The sequence below is a fragment of the Alosa sapidissima genome, chromosome 15 (genome assembly GCF_018492685.1).
Source record: "Alosa sapidissima isolate fAloSap1 chromosome 15, fAloSap1.pri, whole genome shotgun sequence".
In the NCBI taxonomy this organism is placed as follows: Eukaryota; Metazoa; Chordata; class Actinopteri; order Clupeiformes; family Clupeidae; genus Alosa; species Alosa sapidissima.
The window spans coordinates 9,703,368-9,722,329 of record NC_055971.1 but is presented as its reverse complement, the minus strand read 5'-3'; the positions used below and the strand labels follow the sequence as shown (position 1 = coordinate 9,722,329).

The following is an 18,962-nucleotide window of genomic DNA, read 5'->3' as shown; positions in this document are numbered from 1 at the left end:
TAAAATAGCCAGGATAAACAATGCTTTGGCTATTGCCATTTGGAGACACTGCTCGTATTGTGGGGGTCGTGATGCAATTTATCTGCATTCTTGGACACCAAAACCACAACTCTGCGAGCAAGCCACTGCTATGTAAGCAGAGCCGGAGAACAATCGGGGCGTTTCAGGGAGCTTCACACCAGCAAGCTCTTTCTTTTCTCTTTCTTTCTTTCTTTCCTCCCTCTCCCTCTCTCTGTTCTTTTCTTCTCCACTCCTCACAAAAACAAACATGCCTCTGTCAGAGATGTTCCCATTCTCCATAAGTGAAGTGACGGGGTGTTGGGAGGGGTGGACTCGGTGGCATGTTCACTTCAATGCCACTCCATCAAGCCTGGACGCAACCTGAAATAACCGAGGCCGGGCGGGACTGGCCACATCACATAAGCAGAACTGAAATCAACAAGGACGGAAGGAGAAGGACAAGAAAATAAAAAAACAGAACATCACAAAGCGTTGCGGTAGTAGGGGAGAGAGAGACAGGGAGAGAGAGACGGGGAGAGAGAGAGACAGGGAGAGAGAGACAGGGAGAGGGGAGGGAGCGTGTACATCTGCATAGTGTGTGTGTGTGTGTGAGGAAGGGAAAATATGGCATGTGAAAGAAACATTCCCGATGCAAATGAGACACCTTTGTGTGCTGACAAAGTCTCACCACAAGCAAACAGAGCTGACGAAAACCCTCCCGTGCTCCTGTACGACGCCGAGGAGTAGACGAAGATATTCACCACACACAGCTCAGCTGATAAACAAGGCTGTGCTCCTGGGTGTGCTTGCTTTGAGACACAATATTGCAACTACATGCAAATGTGGACGGCATTAAACAAGCAACAGCTGAGCGTGCCTTTTTTTCCCCCCTTTTCAGACGGAGGTGGGAGAAGATAAGTCGTGCTGACACTGCAACTCCCCAGATACAGGTGCCAAACTGACAACTCCTCTCAAACTCCATGTCCGAAATGCTCTGCCCCTCCCCACACACACACACACACACACACACACACACTCTCTGTGCACCGGTGCATTGGAGAAGCCGTATGTTGCCCCAGCACTGCAGACGCTGGAGAAATGGCTGCCGGCTGGTGTGCATCAGTGAGCTCACAGACTTCAGCCGTCTGCCGAGACTCTCAACAAACAGCACAGCACAACTTAAGACACGTGCCGGTGTCCAAGCCTTCTGTGTTATCTTTAACACTGGGGCGTGTTTACTTTCTGTAAGCACCAATGACACATCACATAAGGCCTACACCTTCATTAAATGATGGAGGTGTGACACATAGGCTAGCCTTGTTTCGAAAAAGGGCAATCGAGCAGTTAATCAATTGTTTTTATATCCATAGAGCAAATTCTTCCATGGAATGAGTCATGTTCAGTGTTACATTTAATGGTGGATGCTTGGCAATAAAACCTCATTCTGGTAAATAAATACACGCTGTAATGCTGCTAACTGTTCTCCCTCCACTGTGCCAGTCAAATAGTTCCACTCTGACGGCTTTGGAGATGAGAGTTTAACGGAAGGGTCAAAGTTTAGTTTATACTGCCTTGGGTTCAAAGTCAATGAGGTATCTGACATAACATCTGGTGGCGTTGCGTATGATACGCACAACACAAACATGGTGATTATGACATTAGATAGGACACTGTTAAGTTAAGCACAGTTAAGTTATTTGTCCTGAGGGATTTTTTCCCTTTGCATTTCATCCATCTGGGTACGCACACAATAGGAGCAGTGAGCTAACCAGGAGCACACACATACTGGGGGCACACATTCGGACCAGTGGGCACTGGGCAGCCCTTGATTCAGCGCCCACGGAGCAGTTGAGGGCCAGGGCCTTGCTCGCATCATCCATGGATGTGAATGTGGGATAGTGCTGTTCAATCACTCCCCCAACCCACATTTTTCCCTCCCAGTCAGGGATGTTATTAAGACCAACCTTTGCTCACAAATCCGTTTCCCTTACCAGTAGGCCACGGATCTGCAGTGACAACCACCGACTGAAGAAAAAAAAAAAAGCACCAGTGTAACTGGGCTACTACTCCATGACCCTGCTGTGGTGTGCCACAATGCCACACTGTCTAAAGACAGACTTTTGGAACGGCGTCACAAGTAGCCTACCATCAACCACGAGATAGGTGCGCTCCACCATCTAGCCATAAATAAGCATGACCCGTAGAGCTAGTGCGCGTGTAACGTTATGGTATAGCGCACAAGGTAAGAAATACGTTGCAGATTCAGACACGATTTGACAGCAGCCCTTTAATACAGTTAAATTACATTGGGTTAGTGGAGGATATTCATCTCCAGCATTCATATACAATTACAGCTATAGACAAAAAGACAAGTGATATCCATAGATGTACTCCTTTTTTTAGCAAGATCCACGTCTGTGAGTTGGCTAATCTGCAATGACGACCAATGACTGAGAAAATAACACCAGCTTCCCAACTAATTTATAGCTAAATACTACAGTTGAAATCACAGCATCTTCCTATAATAATAGCGATACAAGTCTTGAGGTGTTGGGATTCCACCTTCATCAATACCATTACAATTATAGAACAGAACACACTTGCTTGTTTGACAGATAATTTAAGTCCCAACTTCCAAGATGAGTAAAACACTTGATTTAAAATTTCTAAAGCTAACAAACGCGGTTTTAAAAGATTTTTTTTAGCCTGGTGATCTTGGTTACGGGTGCGCAAATACGTATCGGGCAAGCTACAGCTTCAAGGGGCGAGACACACAACTTGCAATTTGTGTCTAGGCTACTGTACACTTGCTAGCTTGTTAACTAGCGAGTTAGAAGCCTAAAGCATACAGCAACATTGCAAGCAGTCTAAGCTGATGTCTGCTAATTCGTTTGGCAACGTTAGTAGGTGGCTAGCCAGCTAGCAAGTTTGCAAGAATCAGCCTGCGGGGTAACATGAACTATTTTGACAGGCGTGCCTACCTCTTTTGACGGCCTCGTCGTAAGAAAGGAAGCCTATCCTTGACTCTTTGGCTCCCATTTTACCCTCATTTCACTGCAGTATGAAAAATGTTTGGTGTGCAGCCCAGTGCCTGTTGCCTTCTCCGTGTTACGTGTGATCGATAGCAGCTCAGTACTCCTGTGTTTTCACCAAATGACGCCTCTTCTGGCCGACGCCTCCATGCTTGGTCACATGATCATTGCACTGTACAGTCACCTGATCAGATTAAAGACTCTTCAGGTGGCTTTGGTGTTCTCTACACAGTAGTTTGTCACGCAGATTTCTGTTTGTACTTTGATTACCGCAAGTTTTAGGGAAATTTGTAAAAACATTGTGAGCATTACAGTTTTTTGAAGCTTTTAATCTACGATTCATGTCTACAGCGTTAGCAGGCACTGAAGATTAGTGTTAGCAAGGATGCTGGGTCGTCAGAACATGTCTGGTGCAAAACGGCAAGGCAATTGCGCTTCATAGGTGTTGCTTACACATCAGTTGGAGGCTACTGTGTGATCTTGGGTCAATGTGCATTTAAATAAATCATATTGTCCCAAAATAAATACACAAAGTTACAGGATAGGCTATCGGTGATAGATTGACAACAAAAATATGCCTCTGACTCCCTCCTCTGGACATTTACGCAGTATGACAGTTTAGCTCCACATGTACATGGGAAAAGACAGGCAAAGGAAATGGGAATTGACAGCATTGCATGTAGTAAAGCAGTTAGCATACCGACAATTCCACCCTGGGTGTTTTGTTCTCGCAGGATAGATTTTAGGGCTAAGAATATAATTAAATCAGGGGTATACCAAAATGTTCAGCAATATATGGATATAATGTATGATGACACAGTTCAAATTTTTACAGATGCATCAAAAGATCAGACAGGGAAAACAGGGGCTGCAGTCCACATTCCGAGATACAATGTTAATATTAAAAAAAGGACACCAGACCACCTGGCCATTTTTACAGCAGAAATACAAGCAATAATTCTGGCTCTGCAGTGGGTGGAAGAAGCAAAACCTAATAAGGTGGTAATTTGCTCAGACTCAATGTCATCACTAACATCCATTGAGAGTGGAAAGTCTACATGTAGACAGGACTTAGATGAGATTCATCAACTCATTTTTAAAATATCCCAACAGAGAATAAGAGTAGAATTGGTATGGGTTCCTGCACACAGGGGAGTGGAGGGAAACGAAAAGGCAGACACACTAGCGAAAGAAGCAATTAAATCAGAACTGGTTGAACTGGAAGTCACTTTGAGCAAGTCAGAAATTAAGAGTATTATAAAGGACAAAGTCAATGTGGCAGGAGAGATGGGATAAGGAGGGGAAAAGGCAGACATTTATACAACGTACACAAAGATGTAACATCTAGTAAAATCAGTGGACTGAAAAGGCAGGAGGAAATATGGCTTACCAGAATGAGGATGGGACACAAGTTTAAAGTGGATTACATATTATAGGGAAACATCAAACTGGGGTATGCGCACACTGTGGCGCAATAGAAAGTGTTAAACACATACTTATAGACTGCACATATTATAACAGAGAAAGAGAAAACAAAAAGATCTAACCATGGAAAACTTATTAAGTATATCTAGCACACAGTCCACAGCTAAGGCTGTTATTGCTTTCATAAAATAGACCCAACTAGCAAATAGAATTTAGTGTTTTTTTATTTATTTATTTAATTTTAAAAACTGGATATAAATAGCATCCCGTTGGATCACACCTCATCCCGGAAGATGGCGTTAGTGCACGAAGTATGCAAACTGCCATTAAACATTATAGAAGAAGAGGAAGAAGCTCCACATGTGCGTAAAAGTCGTGCGTAAAAGTATTAGCCTACTGTTACCATTTGTCTATGATGAAATGGTATTGTGAATATGCTGTTACGCATATGCACAGTGTTCTTAAACAAAAAAAATGGCTAACATGATGAAGAAGGCTTTGACATTAAGTTTATTTTGACTTTCAGAGGGAGAGCTCGTTGTGACGCAATCTGGCACATACGTGTACACGTATGAGTGCGTGTCTGTCTCGATACAGCAGCCATTCTCTGCCGGGTAGATCATAACGATTTAGACTACATCAGCTAAACATTGTAGAATGTTTTACAAATACACAAACTATATCTTGCTGCTGTTCTTTTGACTAGGTACAGAAGAGTAGGTATCAAAAGATGAGCAGTTAATAGACTACTCAACACGGAAGGGGACTCATCGCAGGCACCTGCATTTCTGAAATGTCATTGGAGATATGTTTCTTTGTTCCGAACATTATAGGTGAGCAACACTGACATAGACATCAAGGACATGATTGACCAAGCCTTATTTACCGACGTTCAGTATTAATAAAACATGTCATGATAACTGATTGCAATAATGGCCTGGATGCAACAAAAACTACGCTACCGGCTAGGTCTATATTTCTTATAACGTTTGAGTTTAGGTGTACGTTTGAGTCCTATGTATTGGCTGTATTGACGATATTCTGAGCAACACTTTAGATGTAGCCTAGAAATCTAGATGGGCAGTGAGCAGATGAAGTGTGCAACATCAGTTTATGACCGTATCACAGCAGTGCTCTCTCCTCCTAGGTTACATCCGGATAGTCTTGGTCCTAGCGGCATGGTGTGCTTTCAATAATCATGCACTTTTTCTTCCTGCCTATGTCACCTCCATCATATTAGATGGTAATGACAGAATCTGTTACACCATATTGGAAGATTAATCAAATGTGTTATTTTAAAATGTTATCACTCGTTGATTAAAACATTATTTTTCATTACCTCAGGCATTGATGGCTGGATTGCACGGAGGCTCAACCAAACTTCCAGGTTTGGGGCCTGGTTAGATGTTATAATTGACAACATGGGTCGGAGCATGGTGTGGAACATGTTGTTTCAAGTATGTCTGTTGGTGGTGATTCAGTCAAAACATATATAAAAGAGCTAGATGGCCATAAAATTGACTCAAACTGTTTTGACATGCTTTCTCTTGATTTACAGTGGGGTTGGCTAATTTCAACTCTGGAGTGGTGTGTGTTTGTCTGTAACCACAGTGCTTTTGGTGTTCAGTGGAAGAGTAGCTTTAAGGAGAGTCCATATTGGGTAAACGCTATCATGGCCAAAGGTGCAGTTAGAACTTTTAATTATTTTCTTCAAAATGAATGTAAAATCCAATTAACAAAGTAATGTAACCACTCTACTTCCTTCAAATAGGTTTTAAAACACCCCTGGGAGTGTTCACGGTTGCTGGCCTGCACGTCTTGCCGGTGTGGTTGTATGGATGCCAGCATGGGGTTCTTACCAACACATTTTACATCCCAGAATGGTGCCAGGGCTTGGTGCTTCTGCTTTTGATTGCAGGGAGGCTGCTGTGTATGTCTGTGGAGGTCAGTATTGTTTCCTGTTATATTCAGAGGTGTTATATAGGCCTTGGGCATTCAACCAATACGTAATGTGTGTTGTTTTTGCTCGCATTCATTAGATGTGGTGCATTTGGACCCATGTGCTCTACCTCACCGACATCAAGGAAACCAAACACAACTGACAGACTGGAAGGACTGCTCCTCAGCCAGCAAATCAGTGCACAAACATCGCCGTCACATTTACTGGCACTCTTGGTAAAGTGGAATAAAAAGAGGTGTAACAAAATCATCTATTAGATGATGCTGTAAATTGGATTGAGACACTGCGTCTCTTAATTGACAGGGAACTATCTTTTTTAAAGATTCAAGGGATAAATCAGGTTTCAAACCTAGTCAAAGTTACCAAAAGGGAAATGTTCAGGATATGTCAGTGTAGTTGCTGAAATATGAATGATTACTTTGTAGCTAATCTATCATGCAATAGAAATGAAATGCTGCATTTTCAAGAGCTTTGTACGGACGTGTTATTTATATATACGCTATTTTTTTACAGTCACAGGGTTTTGAGTTGTGTCCCGGTATTTTGTTATATGTATGTGTTTATAGTATCATTTGCCTCTCCACAGTTACATCAATATTTGAATATAAAGGTGCAGTGAGGGATGTTATACAATTTCAAGCCCATACCATTTTCTGTCACATTCAGCAGTCATCTCCTCATGACCGGAGGTTGCCATTCCGTGAGTAACCTGTAAAAAAAACCTGGTCTCTGTAGGCGGCCCAGGCTCCAGAAACTGGAAACAGAGGGGGCAGCCTGTCCCCCAAACAAAAACGAAACCCTGCGTTAAATTTCTCTGGGTATACTGAAGGTAGGATGAGCTACCTCTCTGGCATTTTGTTTGGTCCTTGGTTAAAATAAAATGGATGTTTTTTTTGCACAAAAGCATATGATGAAACTGAAATATAAAGATAAACACAAACAAATGTGACTTCCTGCACAATCCTTGACTGTACATTTAAGAATCAATCATAATCAGAGTATCTGTATTTTTTTTTAAAATTATATACATATTCCACCAAATTGTCTCTATATTGTTTTATCCAAACTCCTATCTGGTCTATTTGCTTTTATTTATTCTTCAGACATTGAAGCAAAGTGTATGTTTTGGTTACTTAAGTGACCTTTCTCCACTAAAAGTCTGTTATTATAAGTGACAGTGTTGTTAGTGCAGGATATTCTGGGGTATTACACTTGAAGAATGCTGACGGCTATTTACTTTTGACACTGCCAACACCATTCAACTGTTAACATGATACAATTAAAAAACTTCTCCAGAAAAATGGTTCAACTGTGGACAAGCATACAATACACTCTGAGTAGTGCTCCCTCTAGCTGTGGTGTTCAGAAGCAGTCTGTAGTGATATATTTGTTCACAGCAGATGTTCAGATCAGGTATTCCCATAACACAACAAGGCCTGTCCATCCATTTACAACAAAATGGGGTTTGACAATACGCCATGCCTGTTTACCATAGAAGCTGCACTTTACATGTCTCACACGCTGAGATTACAGCACTATTTGATTACATCCCATCTCTGAGATAAAATCTCTTCGGTACGGAAAGAGACGAAAAACACCCATTCTTTCAAAATCACAAGAGAGTTGCAGCAATGGCAGAGAACACGTGTAGAAACCAGTATTTATTAGTAACATTGCTTCAACTCTTGCTGTGGAACAGCTTCAGCGCCCGCTCAGTACACCCATACAATGTACAACAGTCACAAGTCATTCCACCATTGTTAGCACATCACTCTCAAGCATCCCACAGTGTTGATATAAGTGAATGGACAATTCCATTTTTAAAATTCTCTGACAAGTTCATTTGGGATGTAATTCCGTTTTGATTTCAGAGGCACAAAATGTCACTTTTTTTCCATATAATCATACTTACAGGTGTCATATCTATACAGAAGCTGGTCCTTCTAGCATGTACGTTATTGTAAAGTTCACCAGTGGAGTAATCTTTAGCATCTATATCTATACCTATATCTACATAGAATTACTCAAAACATGCAAGTAAAGGCCAGCTATTCTTTGTGTGAGAACACTGACATGGGGGGGGGGGCTTCATTGGAGGACTTCAGGTTATTTACCATTTTGGATGCTGCTGTAACCCACACTGATAACTTTTAGGCCCTTAATGTACAACCCACACACAAACCAATGGAATTAATCGCCAATAATAAAATAAAAAACCAAAGCAAAGAAATACCACTTGAGGTAAAAAAAAAAAATGAGCCCTTAAATCAACATTCACAAGAAAGCATTCATTCAGAACTACATTTTTTGTTTTCTTCACACATTTGTGTAAATTAATATGGGTGTGTAACATTTGCAAGTGAGGAGGGACCATCAAATAAAAGTTATCTTGTATTTTGTGTCAGTGCTGTATGTGGATTACACTGGCTACCCATAGCGTAGTGGTGGTGGTGTGAAATTATTGTCTGTCAATAGGAGAGGAAAAAGCTTAATGCTATTTTTTTTTTATTACACCGTCACATCCAATGATTTTACTCTGCTAAAGGTCGATGAAATGGAAATGCACTTTCAGCATTGTTTTTTTCCCGATATCACAGCTTTTATTTATAAATGTTCCACTTGTCCAATTTAATTTTGTTTTGTTTTTCTACACGCAAGGCAATCCCCCTATTTCCTCACATCCCCTCCCTCGGCCCTGTGATGCCCTTTTCCCACTCATCTGTACAAGCTTGGGTCACTTTGCCAAAAACACACCTCCTTTCCTGCCATTCAGGGTTCTCTCCGCATCTGGCCTTGGGGATGTGTGTGTGTGTGTGTGTGTGTGTCTGTAATGGTGTGTTTTTGTCTCCGCCTACACGGACTCAAAAACAGGAACTTGCACGCTGCCAAGATGATCCTGAGGATCGTCTAAGCCAGGCTGAAGCCTCTGCCGTGTCTGTGATAACTACCCACAGCAGTCGGCTTGTTGGGGATTCAAGAGGATGCAAAAGCAACAACGAAAAAAGAGAGCGAAGTCGAAAGAAAGGCTGCTGAGAGCCAAAGCACTGCTAGCTGAGCGTCCTTTAAGGCTAAGGCTTGGACTTCAGCTAGAGCTGGGGCCCTCGGTGTCACAAGAACCAGCTGGGTAAGATCCACACGTCCAAGACTCACTACTGTGAGAGATCAACACCAACAGCATGTCCAAAATACGTTCCGCCACTGCACTGAAGCCGGGGCACGGTTCAGCGTCTTACAATAACTAAAAAAAGATAGGAGGGTGGGGAAAAAAAAAGGTCACACGACTGAAGACAACATGGTGCACTACCACTTATGGGAGAACAATGTGATATCTAGACGAAAACATAGACTCCAAATCACTTTCTTTTAAAACGGTTTGTAACCATAGTCCAGGACACGGTGTTAACAATTCTCTTCAGTGCTGTGATTCAGCTTGTTAGAAGCAGGCAATTATAATCTTGTAAACTCAACTTTGCAACCCCCCCCGAGAGCCAATCTTTGGGGGAAAACAGCGTAACAGAATGGGGTGGAGGGCCGGTCGGACGTGGAGGGAAGTAGACACCATGTTGGTCAACTGCTCCAACATCTTCCAGATCTGTGTCCCACAAGGACCACTGTGGGTCCTTATATAGGATTAGATGGTGGGTGAACTATTGTACCCCTCACAAACGTAAATGCTCTGCATGCATGGGCACTTCTCTTACCACAGCCCCCCACACACACTCTCCCTCGCCCTGGGGGTGAGCCCCCTTTACAAAAACAGGTGCACCCGTCAGCTCTTTCCTACACAGTCCCCTGACAGCTGTGGGCCAGGGAGGGCGGCTCCATGAAAGCAATTCCATCGAGGGGGGGGTCGCATAAAAGGTCTGAATGGATATTGATGACTGCTTTGAAGAAAAGCCTGCTCGCCCCTGGAGTTGGTGCGGTGACTGGTAGGAGACACAGCTCAGAGAGCCAGAGCAACATGGTCTCCCCTCCTTGTGTAGACCGATGCCCTAATCGCCACGGCCCCTGGACCCCACTACGGTCAGAGCCAGCAGCTAAATGCTCCCATCCAAGTCCAAAGAAGTCCATTTGGCTCATCTATATGCAATGTTAAATCTAAGTTATAGCACGCTTTGCATATAAATTATTGGCATTTAAATTAAACTAGGTTTCTACTTAAACATGTCAGAGAATACAAAAAAGAAATAATAATAATAATAATAATAATAATAATAATAATAAAACTGAAAACTTTCAGAACATGTTTGCATCCAAAACATTAGTATAACCCTCTGGTCCATAGAATTCTCTAGTGACAGAAGACACATTGTGGTCCAATCAGAAGCAGTAATGGGCCTTGTGTCTGACCTTAGACTGACAGTTTTTCTTTTCTTTTCCTTTTTGTCTTTCCTTTGTACTTTCTCTCTCTTCCCCCCCCCCCCCCCCAGGTCAGTAATGGTCATTACCATGGGTATTCCTTCACTCATCATTATCTGCGGAAAGGAGAGCGCGGAGCTCTTTCTGGCACTTTCTGTGGACACACAGAGCCCAACCAGTTTCTGGAGGGCCGTCAGGACATGCTCAATCCAACCCTAAACACGGCACACATGCGGGGGGGGGGGGGGTGAGAGCGTGGGAACACCGTGGACTCTGAATTCCCATGACGCGTGAAGCAACTCAAATGTTCAGGTACAACAGATAAAATAAACACAGGAGAGAAAAAACAAAAACTTAGAGGGCATTATACAATTAAAAGGAGGGCTTGGGTTATCTTCTTTTTGTCATTTCTGTCCTTTTCATCTCCATTTTTTCCTCTTCATATCCTCCTCTTCCTCTCATGTTGCAGAAGTCAGATAAAATCACAATCTCCCTCGGATTGGTTTTTGTTCAATTCAGAGGTTGAACCTGAACCAGACGGCATGCCGTTTGATCCCAACTGGGCCCTCCTCAGAGCCCAGAACTGCAGGCCCGTGGTGGTCTGTTGTGGGGTTTGGTAGTGGTGGTGGTGGGTTGGGAGGGTCGGCTGGTGCAGGCTGGCTGGTATGGAGAGCCTCGGGGTCTCAGGCTTGAGGAGGAGGCTCCCCTGATAGCACCAGGTTCCATTGCAGTTCCAGCGAAATCCGTGTGGGGACCAGACACCCGACGCCAAACGAGTCAATGGTGAACCATGTGAGTACAAGTATGTGTCAAACTGTTAATGTGTGTGTGTGTGTGTGTGTGTGCACAAAGCACATTTATGTGTGATTGTGTACATGAATGATCCTGCTGAATGACTGTTTGTGTGTTTTCGTGTGGTGGGTGTTTGTGTGGGTTTGAGTGTGTGAGTGTGCGTCGCTGGACGCCGTCAGGCCCCCTAACAGGGGTGACTGGCCCCGTGGCTCTGCGACAGCAGGAAAGACTGAACCACCTCGTCGGTGGCCTGGGGGCTGGTGTTGACGTCCTCTAGCGCGTCAGCCACTGCAAACTGCCTGTCCCTCAAGCGGTTCCAGTTGGATAGTATGTTGTGGTACTCAAACACCTTCTCGTAGTTGCCCACCGAGTTGTACAGTTTGATCAGACCCCGGTAGTCATACTCCAGTCCACTGTAGCCTTCCCCGAACAGCTTCTTGCCTGCATGTGTGCGGGATAAACATGAGAAATCGCAGATTAGAGACGACATTGCATGCATGTACACAAGCATGTGGACGGGAGGGGCTTGGGGGAGATTATGGGTGAGGGAGGATGAGGCTCGGATTTCGCTCGGGGGGGAGGGGGCGGCGTTTGCGAGTGGTCTCTGCTCACCGATGGCGATGGAGCGCAGGTAGAGGCGCTCAGCGTCCTCGTACTGGTTCATGTCGTAGTTGTAGAGGGAGGCCAGGTGTCCAACGGACAGCGCCACCTCGTAGTCCTCCTGCCCCAGGAGCTGCTCCTTGATTTGGATGGCCTTGATGTGCATCTCCTCCGCCTCCTGAAACGGCACCGCAAACACACACGTGATTGGTGGTGGTGGTGGTGGTCTAGCTTCCCAAAGAATTGAATTCCATTTGTGGTGGTTGGTTTGCAGAATTAACAGTTTTTAAACAAATTAGCACAGCGTGGTTATGATGCTAACCAGATTTAAGCACAATTTAGTACAACCTGGAAAATCATTGTGTGGTGGTCAATGTTGATATTGTGGTGGGCCAATGTATGAGAAACACTGTCTAGTGGTTAGGGATCTTGTCTTCCATGTGTAACACCAGAAGGTTGAGAGTTCAATCTCAGGGGCTGCGGACCATTATAGCCATGAGTCACTCCAAGTGGGCATGCAGTTAGTTCACTGTAAAATCGCTCTGGAAACTCTACCCTGTCTTGTAAGACAGAGGTTAGCTTTGAACTAACATGGTATGATACATCGTTTAATTATTCAACATGTAACGAACAATGGTTTCCCCAAACTCTAGATCGCACCGCACAAACACAATGAGCAACACCCGGGGGGGGGGGGGGGGACTACAAATGCATCAAACTCGTTGACCTGTGAGCACGCAGCATGGGCACACCAGCGTCCTGCCAACATTTTTTCCCCCCTTCTTCTTACTGAAGTGTGTCACAGGGCCGTTGAGGCACTAATCTGGGTTAATGGAATTAGGCACAAAACAATGGGCAATTCTAACCTTGAACTTGCGCATGGACTGGTAGAGGCGGCCCAGGTTGCCGTAGTGTTTGGCAGTCTGGACGTTGAACTCCCCGAAGGCCTTCTTGGCCAGCTGGAGGGAGGAGAGGTGCAGGTCGTGGGCCTCCTGCAGTAGCCTCTCCTCAGTCTCTTTGTTATGGCAGTCGATGGCTATCTCCTCCAGGATGAGAGCTGCGGAAATGAAAGCGACACAGGGATGACATTATTTCCCCACCCATTTTCAAGGACCCCTAATATAGCCTGCAACGAAATGTCCTGGATTGAAATGGACAAACATCATTTGGCAAACAACAACTTATTGCTCAAACTCCTGAGTACAGGGTTACTGCCCATTTTCATTGACAGTATTTCAAAACTTTTCCTTCACTCTTAACAAAGTCTCCATGGCCTTGCTCATCTTACAAGTACACCAAATTACAGGACAGATTGAGGCAAATTATAGAGTAAAAATTAAGCAACAACCTTTTCCATTCTTTTTCTGATTTAATTTGAAGCGGAATCTTTCCTGCTACAAAACAATGCGCAATGAAACATTATCCATGGAAGAACATAATGTAATTCATTTCATTAGCCTTGCATACAACAAAATTCAAATTTCATGACTTTTTAAAAACCTTCAATAAATTTATTGAACTTCATGACTATGCCTAGATTTCCATGACCGTGGAAAACCTGAACACAATATAACAATTATCAGCAGGCTTGACTGGGAGTATGGCATGACTCCAAAACTTGCCAGGCTATGGGGTTTAACCAGTGGTTTCTGTTAAGAGGCTTTGTGAGTATGGCCATTGTTTTTAAAGTTTTACACAAATTACATTTAAACCAATTCTGAAGTGACGACATGGCCTTGTAGAGGACGCCACAAAGAGACCTCTCATTCTGCAGGAGTTAGGTGTCGTAAAATCGCGAGGCGCTTACGAAAGCTGCAGTCAGTCAGATCCATACCTTTCACCCTTTTGGATGAGGCCAGCAGCAGATGGTCCTCTGGGAGAATGTGAGTTATGATGTCTATGGCACGTTCTGCGTGGAATCTGAAAGCAGTGTGGAGAACAACGCTCGGGTCAGGCAACGGGGGAGAAGAACATCCAGGGCAGACAAATACATAGCAATTCCCAGTGAATTGTGGGAATTGTAAACAGTTCCCTGAATAAAATGAAAACTCAAAATGCAGGGCGGGGGCTGATGCCATGCCCAGCCCTGACTGTGCAAAAGGGGATGTTGGGTTTCTTGTGTTGGAGACAGGCTTGAGGAGCCATCCAACTGGGTGCTTTCTCAGAACAACAGACCGAGATGTCAAAGTTGATGATGACTCAGAGAACAAAATGTTTTCCTCAAGAAATAAACAAGAAACCCCTGGAAATATTTGAGCAATTTCACAATGATGAATGGAAATAGTAACACTTAGAAATTACAACAGAGCCTGGCAATCTGGATGGTACACTCCTCAGGATGCACAAAAAAAAACATTGAACTAACTTGGAGAGGAAAATGTCAAGAAACTTAAATCAGTCAAAGCATACAATCCTCATGACAGAAAAAGTTAATCAGTGGCATCATCTGAAATGTGTGTGTGTATACGCAATGAAGCCAAGAAGTATATCCCAATAAATCATATCTAAAAATGGCCTCCCCCTGTTGACAGCCGACTAATTAAAATATCCAAGAATAGAATGGACTACTCACAGTGCATTGTCGAATTTACCAGAGCTGTACTGATGCACATATGAGGAGTACGCTAGATCCTCATGCGCTGTGGCTACATGGATATTCTTCCCTCCGAACACAGATTGCCGAATATCAAGGGCGGTCTGAAACAGAAATTATTATTACAAGATGAAATCAGTACAAATGTTAAAGCATCTTATATGAAGAAAGTGAGGTAAATAGTATTTTTGATAGCCTTACCTGGTAAATAGCGACTGATTGACATATATTGTCTACATTAAGTAAGTAGAACCCATAGTCTAGTAGAGTGTCAGAGTACTTTGGGTGCTTGTGTCCAAAGTGTTCCCTGAAACATGTAAACATTAGATTAGAAAATGAAAGTAAAAGGCACATAAATACAACAAACACAAATATGAGAAAAATGCAACAAGAATCTCACCTTGCCAGAAATACTGCATGTTTTATGAGTTGTTCGGCCTTCCGGAACTCCCGTTTAACAACACATGCCTATTCACACAATAAATAAAACATTAGCGTCAACGTGTCCCACAAACCTCTCTAAAACAAAACATGTCTGTGAAAGCAATGCAGGCATGACAAAAAAAAAAGCCTCAGATAGAAAACATGTGACTGCTTTTTTCAGCTTTGATCTGGTCTAACGCACTCTCCTCAGCAGGTAAGCAGCGTACTGTAACCACACACACTTCACGCCTTTGTAATCAAGGTTTCGATAACAACAAACATCACAACTACCTTGGAGGCCTGTCTGAGGACGTCCACCACCACTTTGACCGGCAGGCCCACGGTTATCTCTCTCATAGCCTCTATACACCACCTGTATGCCTACAACACGAAAACAGATCAGCTTTAGATTAGTTCAGATTTACTTTAATTTTCATCAACAAATTTCCATCAGCAAGAAACGACAAATTACAATCCCTCCTCAAGGTCCTACCTCGTCATAGTGGCTTTTCGCAAAGAGCAAGGCGCACAGCTCTCCGTAGAGAGCCGCTTTGTTGGCCTGATGGCCGTGCTTGGCGAGTTTGTCCATGTAAGACTGGGCCAGTTTGAACGTCTCCTCTCCCAGGTGGTACTTGCAATTGCCATTACGGACGTGGAGCAACCTAATATAAACCACAAGTATATGAGGAAGTGTGTGTCAAAGAATGTTGCTTTGTTCTAAGGATTCTGAAGTTGTTCTGTACATTTTATTTGTGGTTTTGCCATCATCAGATAGTATTGCAGACATGCAGTTGAAAATAAGATTTAGCTTCTATGCATGCAGATAAAACACAAATATATACACAGTTCCAAAAAGAGTCATTTTCCTCACTTCCAAGAAAGCTCAGCATACTGAGTTGGCTGGAACTGTGGCAAACGAAGGCTCACCTCACACAGCATTCCACGGCCCGATACCAATGCAGGACTTCATCGTGGAGTGTACAAAGCTGGAGACAGGACAGAAAGACTTTCTCCGCATCACCATACCAACCAGCATCCGACAGGAAGCCACCTAATGAGATGGGGGGGGATTATTAGGTCCATGAGCATTATCCAACCAGTTTCCACATTTCACTCTATCACAGTGTGCTTGCACCACGGCGGTTACCTAAAACAAAGCCAAACTGTATGGCTTTTTCTTTGACATGGGCGTCGGATTCGGCGATGTAAGAGCACCGACGGCTGAAGGAGTTGGCCAAAACTGAGGCCACTTTAACACCATGGTCCATCAAAGCTTGGAAGCAGTGGTGTAGCAGGTGTCTACAGGAGAGGCAAGACAATTCACATTTCATGACATGATTTCACCCATAAGAGACAAGTGAATGACCAAAGTTCTATTTGAGCTGAACTCCCATAACACTTAGGCTAAACTTGAGAAATAGCATACTGTTACATTCCTCTAAATAACAAAAGGATAACACAGCTGCCAGGGAGATGATCTCTACAAAAACTAGACTATAAATCATGACACTGGACTAGAGTGGACTATTGGTGAGAAACACATGCCCAAGATGTACACAATTTTGACTGATAACTGTCTGACATTCATGCAAAGGCACAAAGAGGTTACACTGGTGCTCCACTGTAACAAACCTTTTGTCAGAAGCGCGTAGGACTTTGGCGAAGACCTCCAGCTCACAGAACTCCCCTCCCAGCTGACAAAGCCGGCCCTGCTGGTAAAGCTGGGATGGAAATGGGAGAAAAGGTGAGTGGGACATCCCCTATTGTCCAAATGACACAAAGGAAAAACCAGCCATTCTTAAGGAGCAAAACACTCCTGCAAAGTGGATACACTATAGAATTGCTGTACTCGGTCAGTTTCAGTTCACAAAAAAAAGGGACCAAAACCAACCTGTATTCTCTATAGGCTTACTTCCTATAATATACACCTTATTAAAATAACCAAGTACACACACACACATTTCAGTTTATGACATTTACTTACTTGGAAATAATAATAATAATAATATGTACTAATTAATAATAATATGCACTAATTACATTTCTAATTGTCACTCTAATGCAAAAATGTACAAATGAATGTCAATCTAATTAAGCTCTTGCAAAATCTAGGATGTCTTCTGCATAGTAAGAAGTATTTGTTTGGAGAGCTCCCTGACGACTGAACATTACTAGCATTTGTGCTGTACTTGTGTGGGACATGCAACTACCAGTATGGGTTGACTTTTGACAAGACTTCATAACGATCTGTCAAGATCATGCATTTTCTTTTAGAATTCAGCCTGTCCATGACAGACTGAAATATCATTAAAACCATGACATTAATTAAAACCACAGCGAGAATGATTTTATATAGATTAACAAAGCACAGCACTGAAATGTTTTTATGATAAAAACACATTCTGACAAAAAGCAGGACAGAACAGCATGTTGTCACTGGGGTTGAAATAATCAAACACGAAGAACCATATCAAACTAGCTAATTAGGTTTGTGATTGTAAACTACATGCACTTTAACAATGGCCCATACAGAGATACAAACAAAGCAATCGCTGATGTCTGACATCCTATTTAACGTTACTCGGCTGAGCTGAAGGTTACGATACATTGGTTTGGGCTATCGGTAACAGTGGCCTAGTGTGGCAAGTGGTCAAACAAAATAGGATCTTCTTCTGAACGACAAGATTATCAGAAAGAAGCGCGACTGCTTTACGTGCTAGTGGAATCAAGACACAAACCAGTTATTTCAATGAACATTGATGTCAAGAAGGACAAGTAGCTATCTAGTTAGCTACGACCAAGACTATCCTGAGTTAATGTTAGCTGTCTAACGTTAGCTGCCAGTAGCCAACTATAATCATCAATTTAAATGTCCGACAGGAACCTCAATAAACGATAAAAACGACTTTAATATATGCCTTGAACAATAGCCCATCTTAAATGAGATCAACTTCCTAGTGAACTAACAACAATGTTGTCTAATGCCATTTCTGACCGTTACACAAATATTATCAATAAGGTTATCATCAACGTTAGCTCACTTTAGCTTTCTGTCGAGCTAACCTAGATTGAGGTTAATATCGCAAATCTTCGCAAATATCGGAAATAACTATGCGATATATAATGTGTGCATTCTCCATCACCTCTTGTTATCATTCTAAGAAAGTGAAGCTACCGTTAGTAAACTTATTGATAACCTCCGCAATCTTCACAGACAGCGAGTTGACAAACTAAAGGGTACCGTTAATATAGCTAGCAAGAATCTAGCCATCTAGAAGCTAGCTAGGTAATGCAAGCCAGCCAGGCAACCAACCAACCAACACGATTTAGGTCCTAGCAGGCTAGCTAGCTACCTAACCCCCGGACAACATGCCTTGGATATGGTCAAAAGATCACCTTACCTTGTAATATACATCAAACTGTATGTTTTCAGGAAGAGACCGAATGTCTCTTCGCGATCGACTGTAATTGTCCACCACTGCTGATATAGCAGTGTTGTACAGTGTTTCTGGGATCCATTCTAACTCCACTGCGGCCATATTGTTTTCCTTCTCTAAATCCAACACCGCCCCCCCTCCTACTTTCACTTCCCTCGCTACCTTACAGAGGTACAAGTATTTTCTGTGCTAGTCGTCATACACCCCTCCACTGCAATATCAAAATAAAACACGGCAATCGTCGGTCGGATTATGAATGCAACCCCTCTGTCATAATCTCATGTTTAGCCCTCCCGTTCCAACACCCCCTCGGTTCCCCAACATTCATCAGACTACGCAAT

At 43.1% G+C, this 18,962-nt stretch overlaps 3 protein-coding genes across 8 annotated transcripts in view; 1 reads left to right on the top strand and 2 right to left on the bottom strand.

Annotated features, from left to right (window-relative positions):
• The window catches only part of usp32 (ubiquitin specific peptidase 32), a 46,899-nt gene extending 43,732 nt beyond the window's left edge, over window positions 1-3,167 (bottom strand). Inside the window, 1 exon segment of the mRNA XM_042064614.1 lies at window positions 2,982-3,167. Coding sequence (XP_041920548.1) covers window positions 2,982-3,039 — 58 coding nt within the window. The 5' untranslated portion in view covers window positions 3,040-3,167.
• Window positions 3,168-3,451: 284 nt separating this feature from the next.
• Window positions 3,452-6,692, top strand: si:ch1073-145m9.1. 5 transcript variants are annotated; one of them, XM_042064458.1, is made up of 8 exons: window positions 3,452-3,662; window positions 4,984-5,071; window positions 5,164-5,290; window positions 5,605-5,700; window positions 5,802-5,914; window positions 6,016-6,139; window positions 6,229-6,401; window positions 6,497-6,692. In XM_042064458.1, exons 3-8 carry the CDS (start codon window positions 5,251-5,253, stop codon window positions 6,557-6,559), a joined length of 609 nt encoding a protein of 202 aa, XP_041920392.1. In that variant the 5' UTR covers window positions 3,452-3,662; window positions 4,984-5,071; window positions 5,164-5,250; the 3' UTR covers window positions 6,560-6,692. The 5 variants fall into 5 exon arrangements, with proteins under 5 accessions (XP_041920392.1, XP_041920391.1, XP_041920394.1 ...); XM_042064457.1 differs by having other exon boundaries at window positions 4,984-5,290; XM_042064459.1 differs by lacking the exon at window positions 3,452-3,662 and having other exon boundaries at window positions 4,834-5,071.
• A 1,371-nt stretch (window positions 6,693-8,063) lies between these two features.
• Window positions 8,064-18,962, bottom strand: appbp2 (amyloid beta precursor protein (cytoplasmic tail) binding protein 2). 2 transcript variants are annotated; one of them, XM_042064454.1, is made up of 13 exons: window positions 18,586-18,962; window positions 16,817-16,905; window positions 16,332-16,483; window positions 16,112-16,235; window positions 15,678-15,846; window positions 15,473-15,565; window positions 15,162-15,229; window positions 14,963-15,068; window positions 14,741-14,865; window positions 14,003-14,088; window positions 13,035-13,225; window positions 12,181-12,346; window positions 8,064-12,009 (listed from the first exon to the last, which is right to left on the bottom strand). In XM_042064454.1, exons 1-13 carry the CDS (start codon window positions 18,721-18,723, stop codon window positions 11,753-11,755), a joined length of 1,764 nt encoding a protein of 587 aa, XP_041920388.1. In that variant the 5' UTR covers window positions 18,724-18,962; the 3' UTR covers window positions 8,064-11,752. The 2 variants fall into 2 exon arrangements, with proteins under 2 accessions (XP_041920388.1, XP_041920389.1); XM_042064455.1 differs by having other exon boundaries at window positions 15,476-15,565; window positions 18,586-18,961.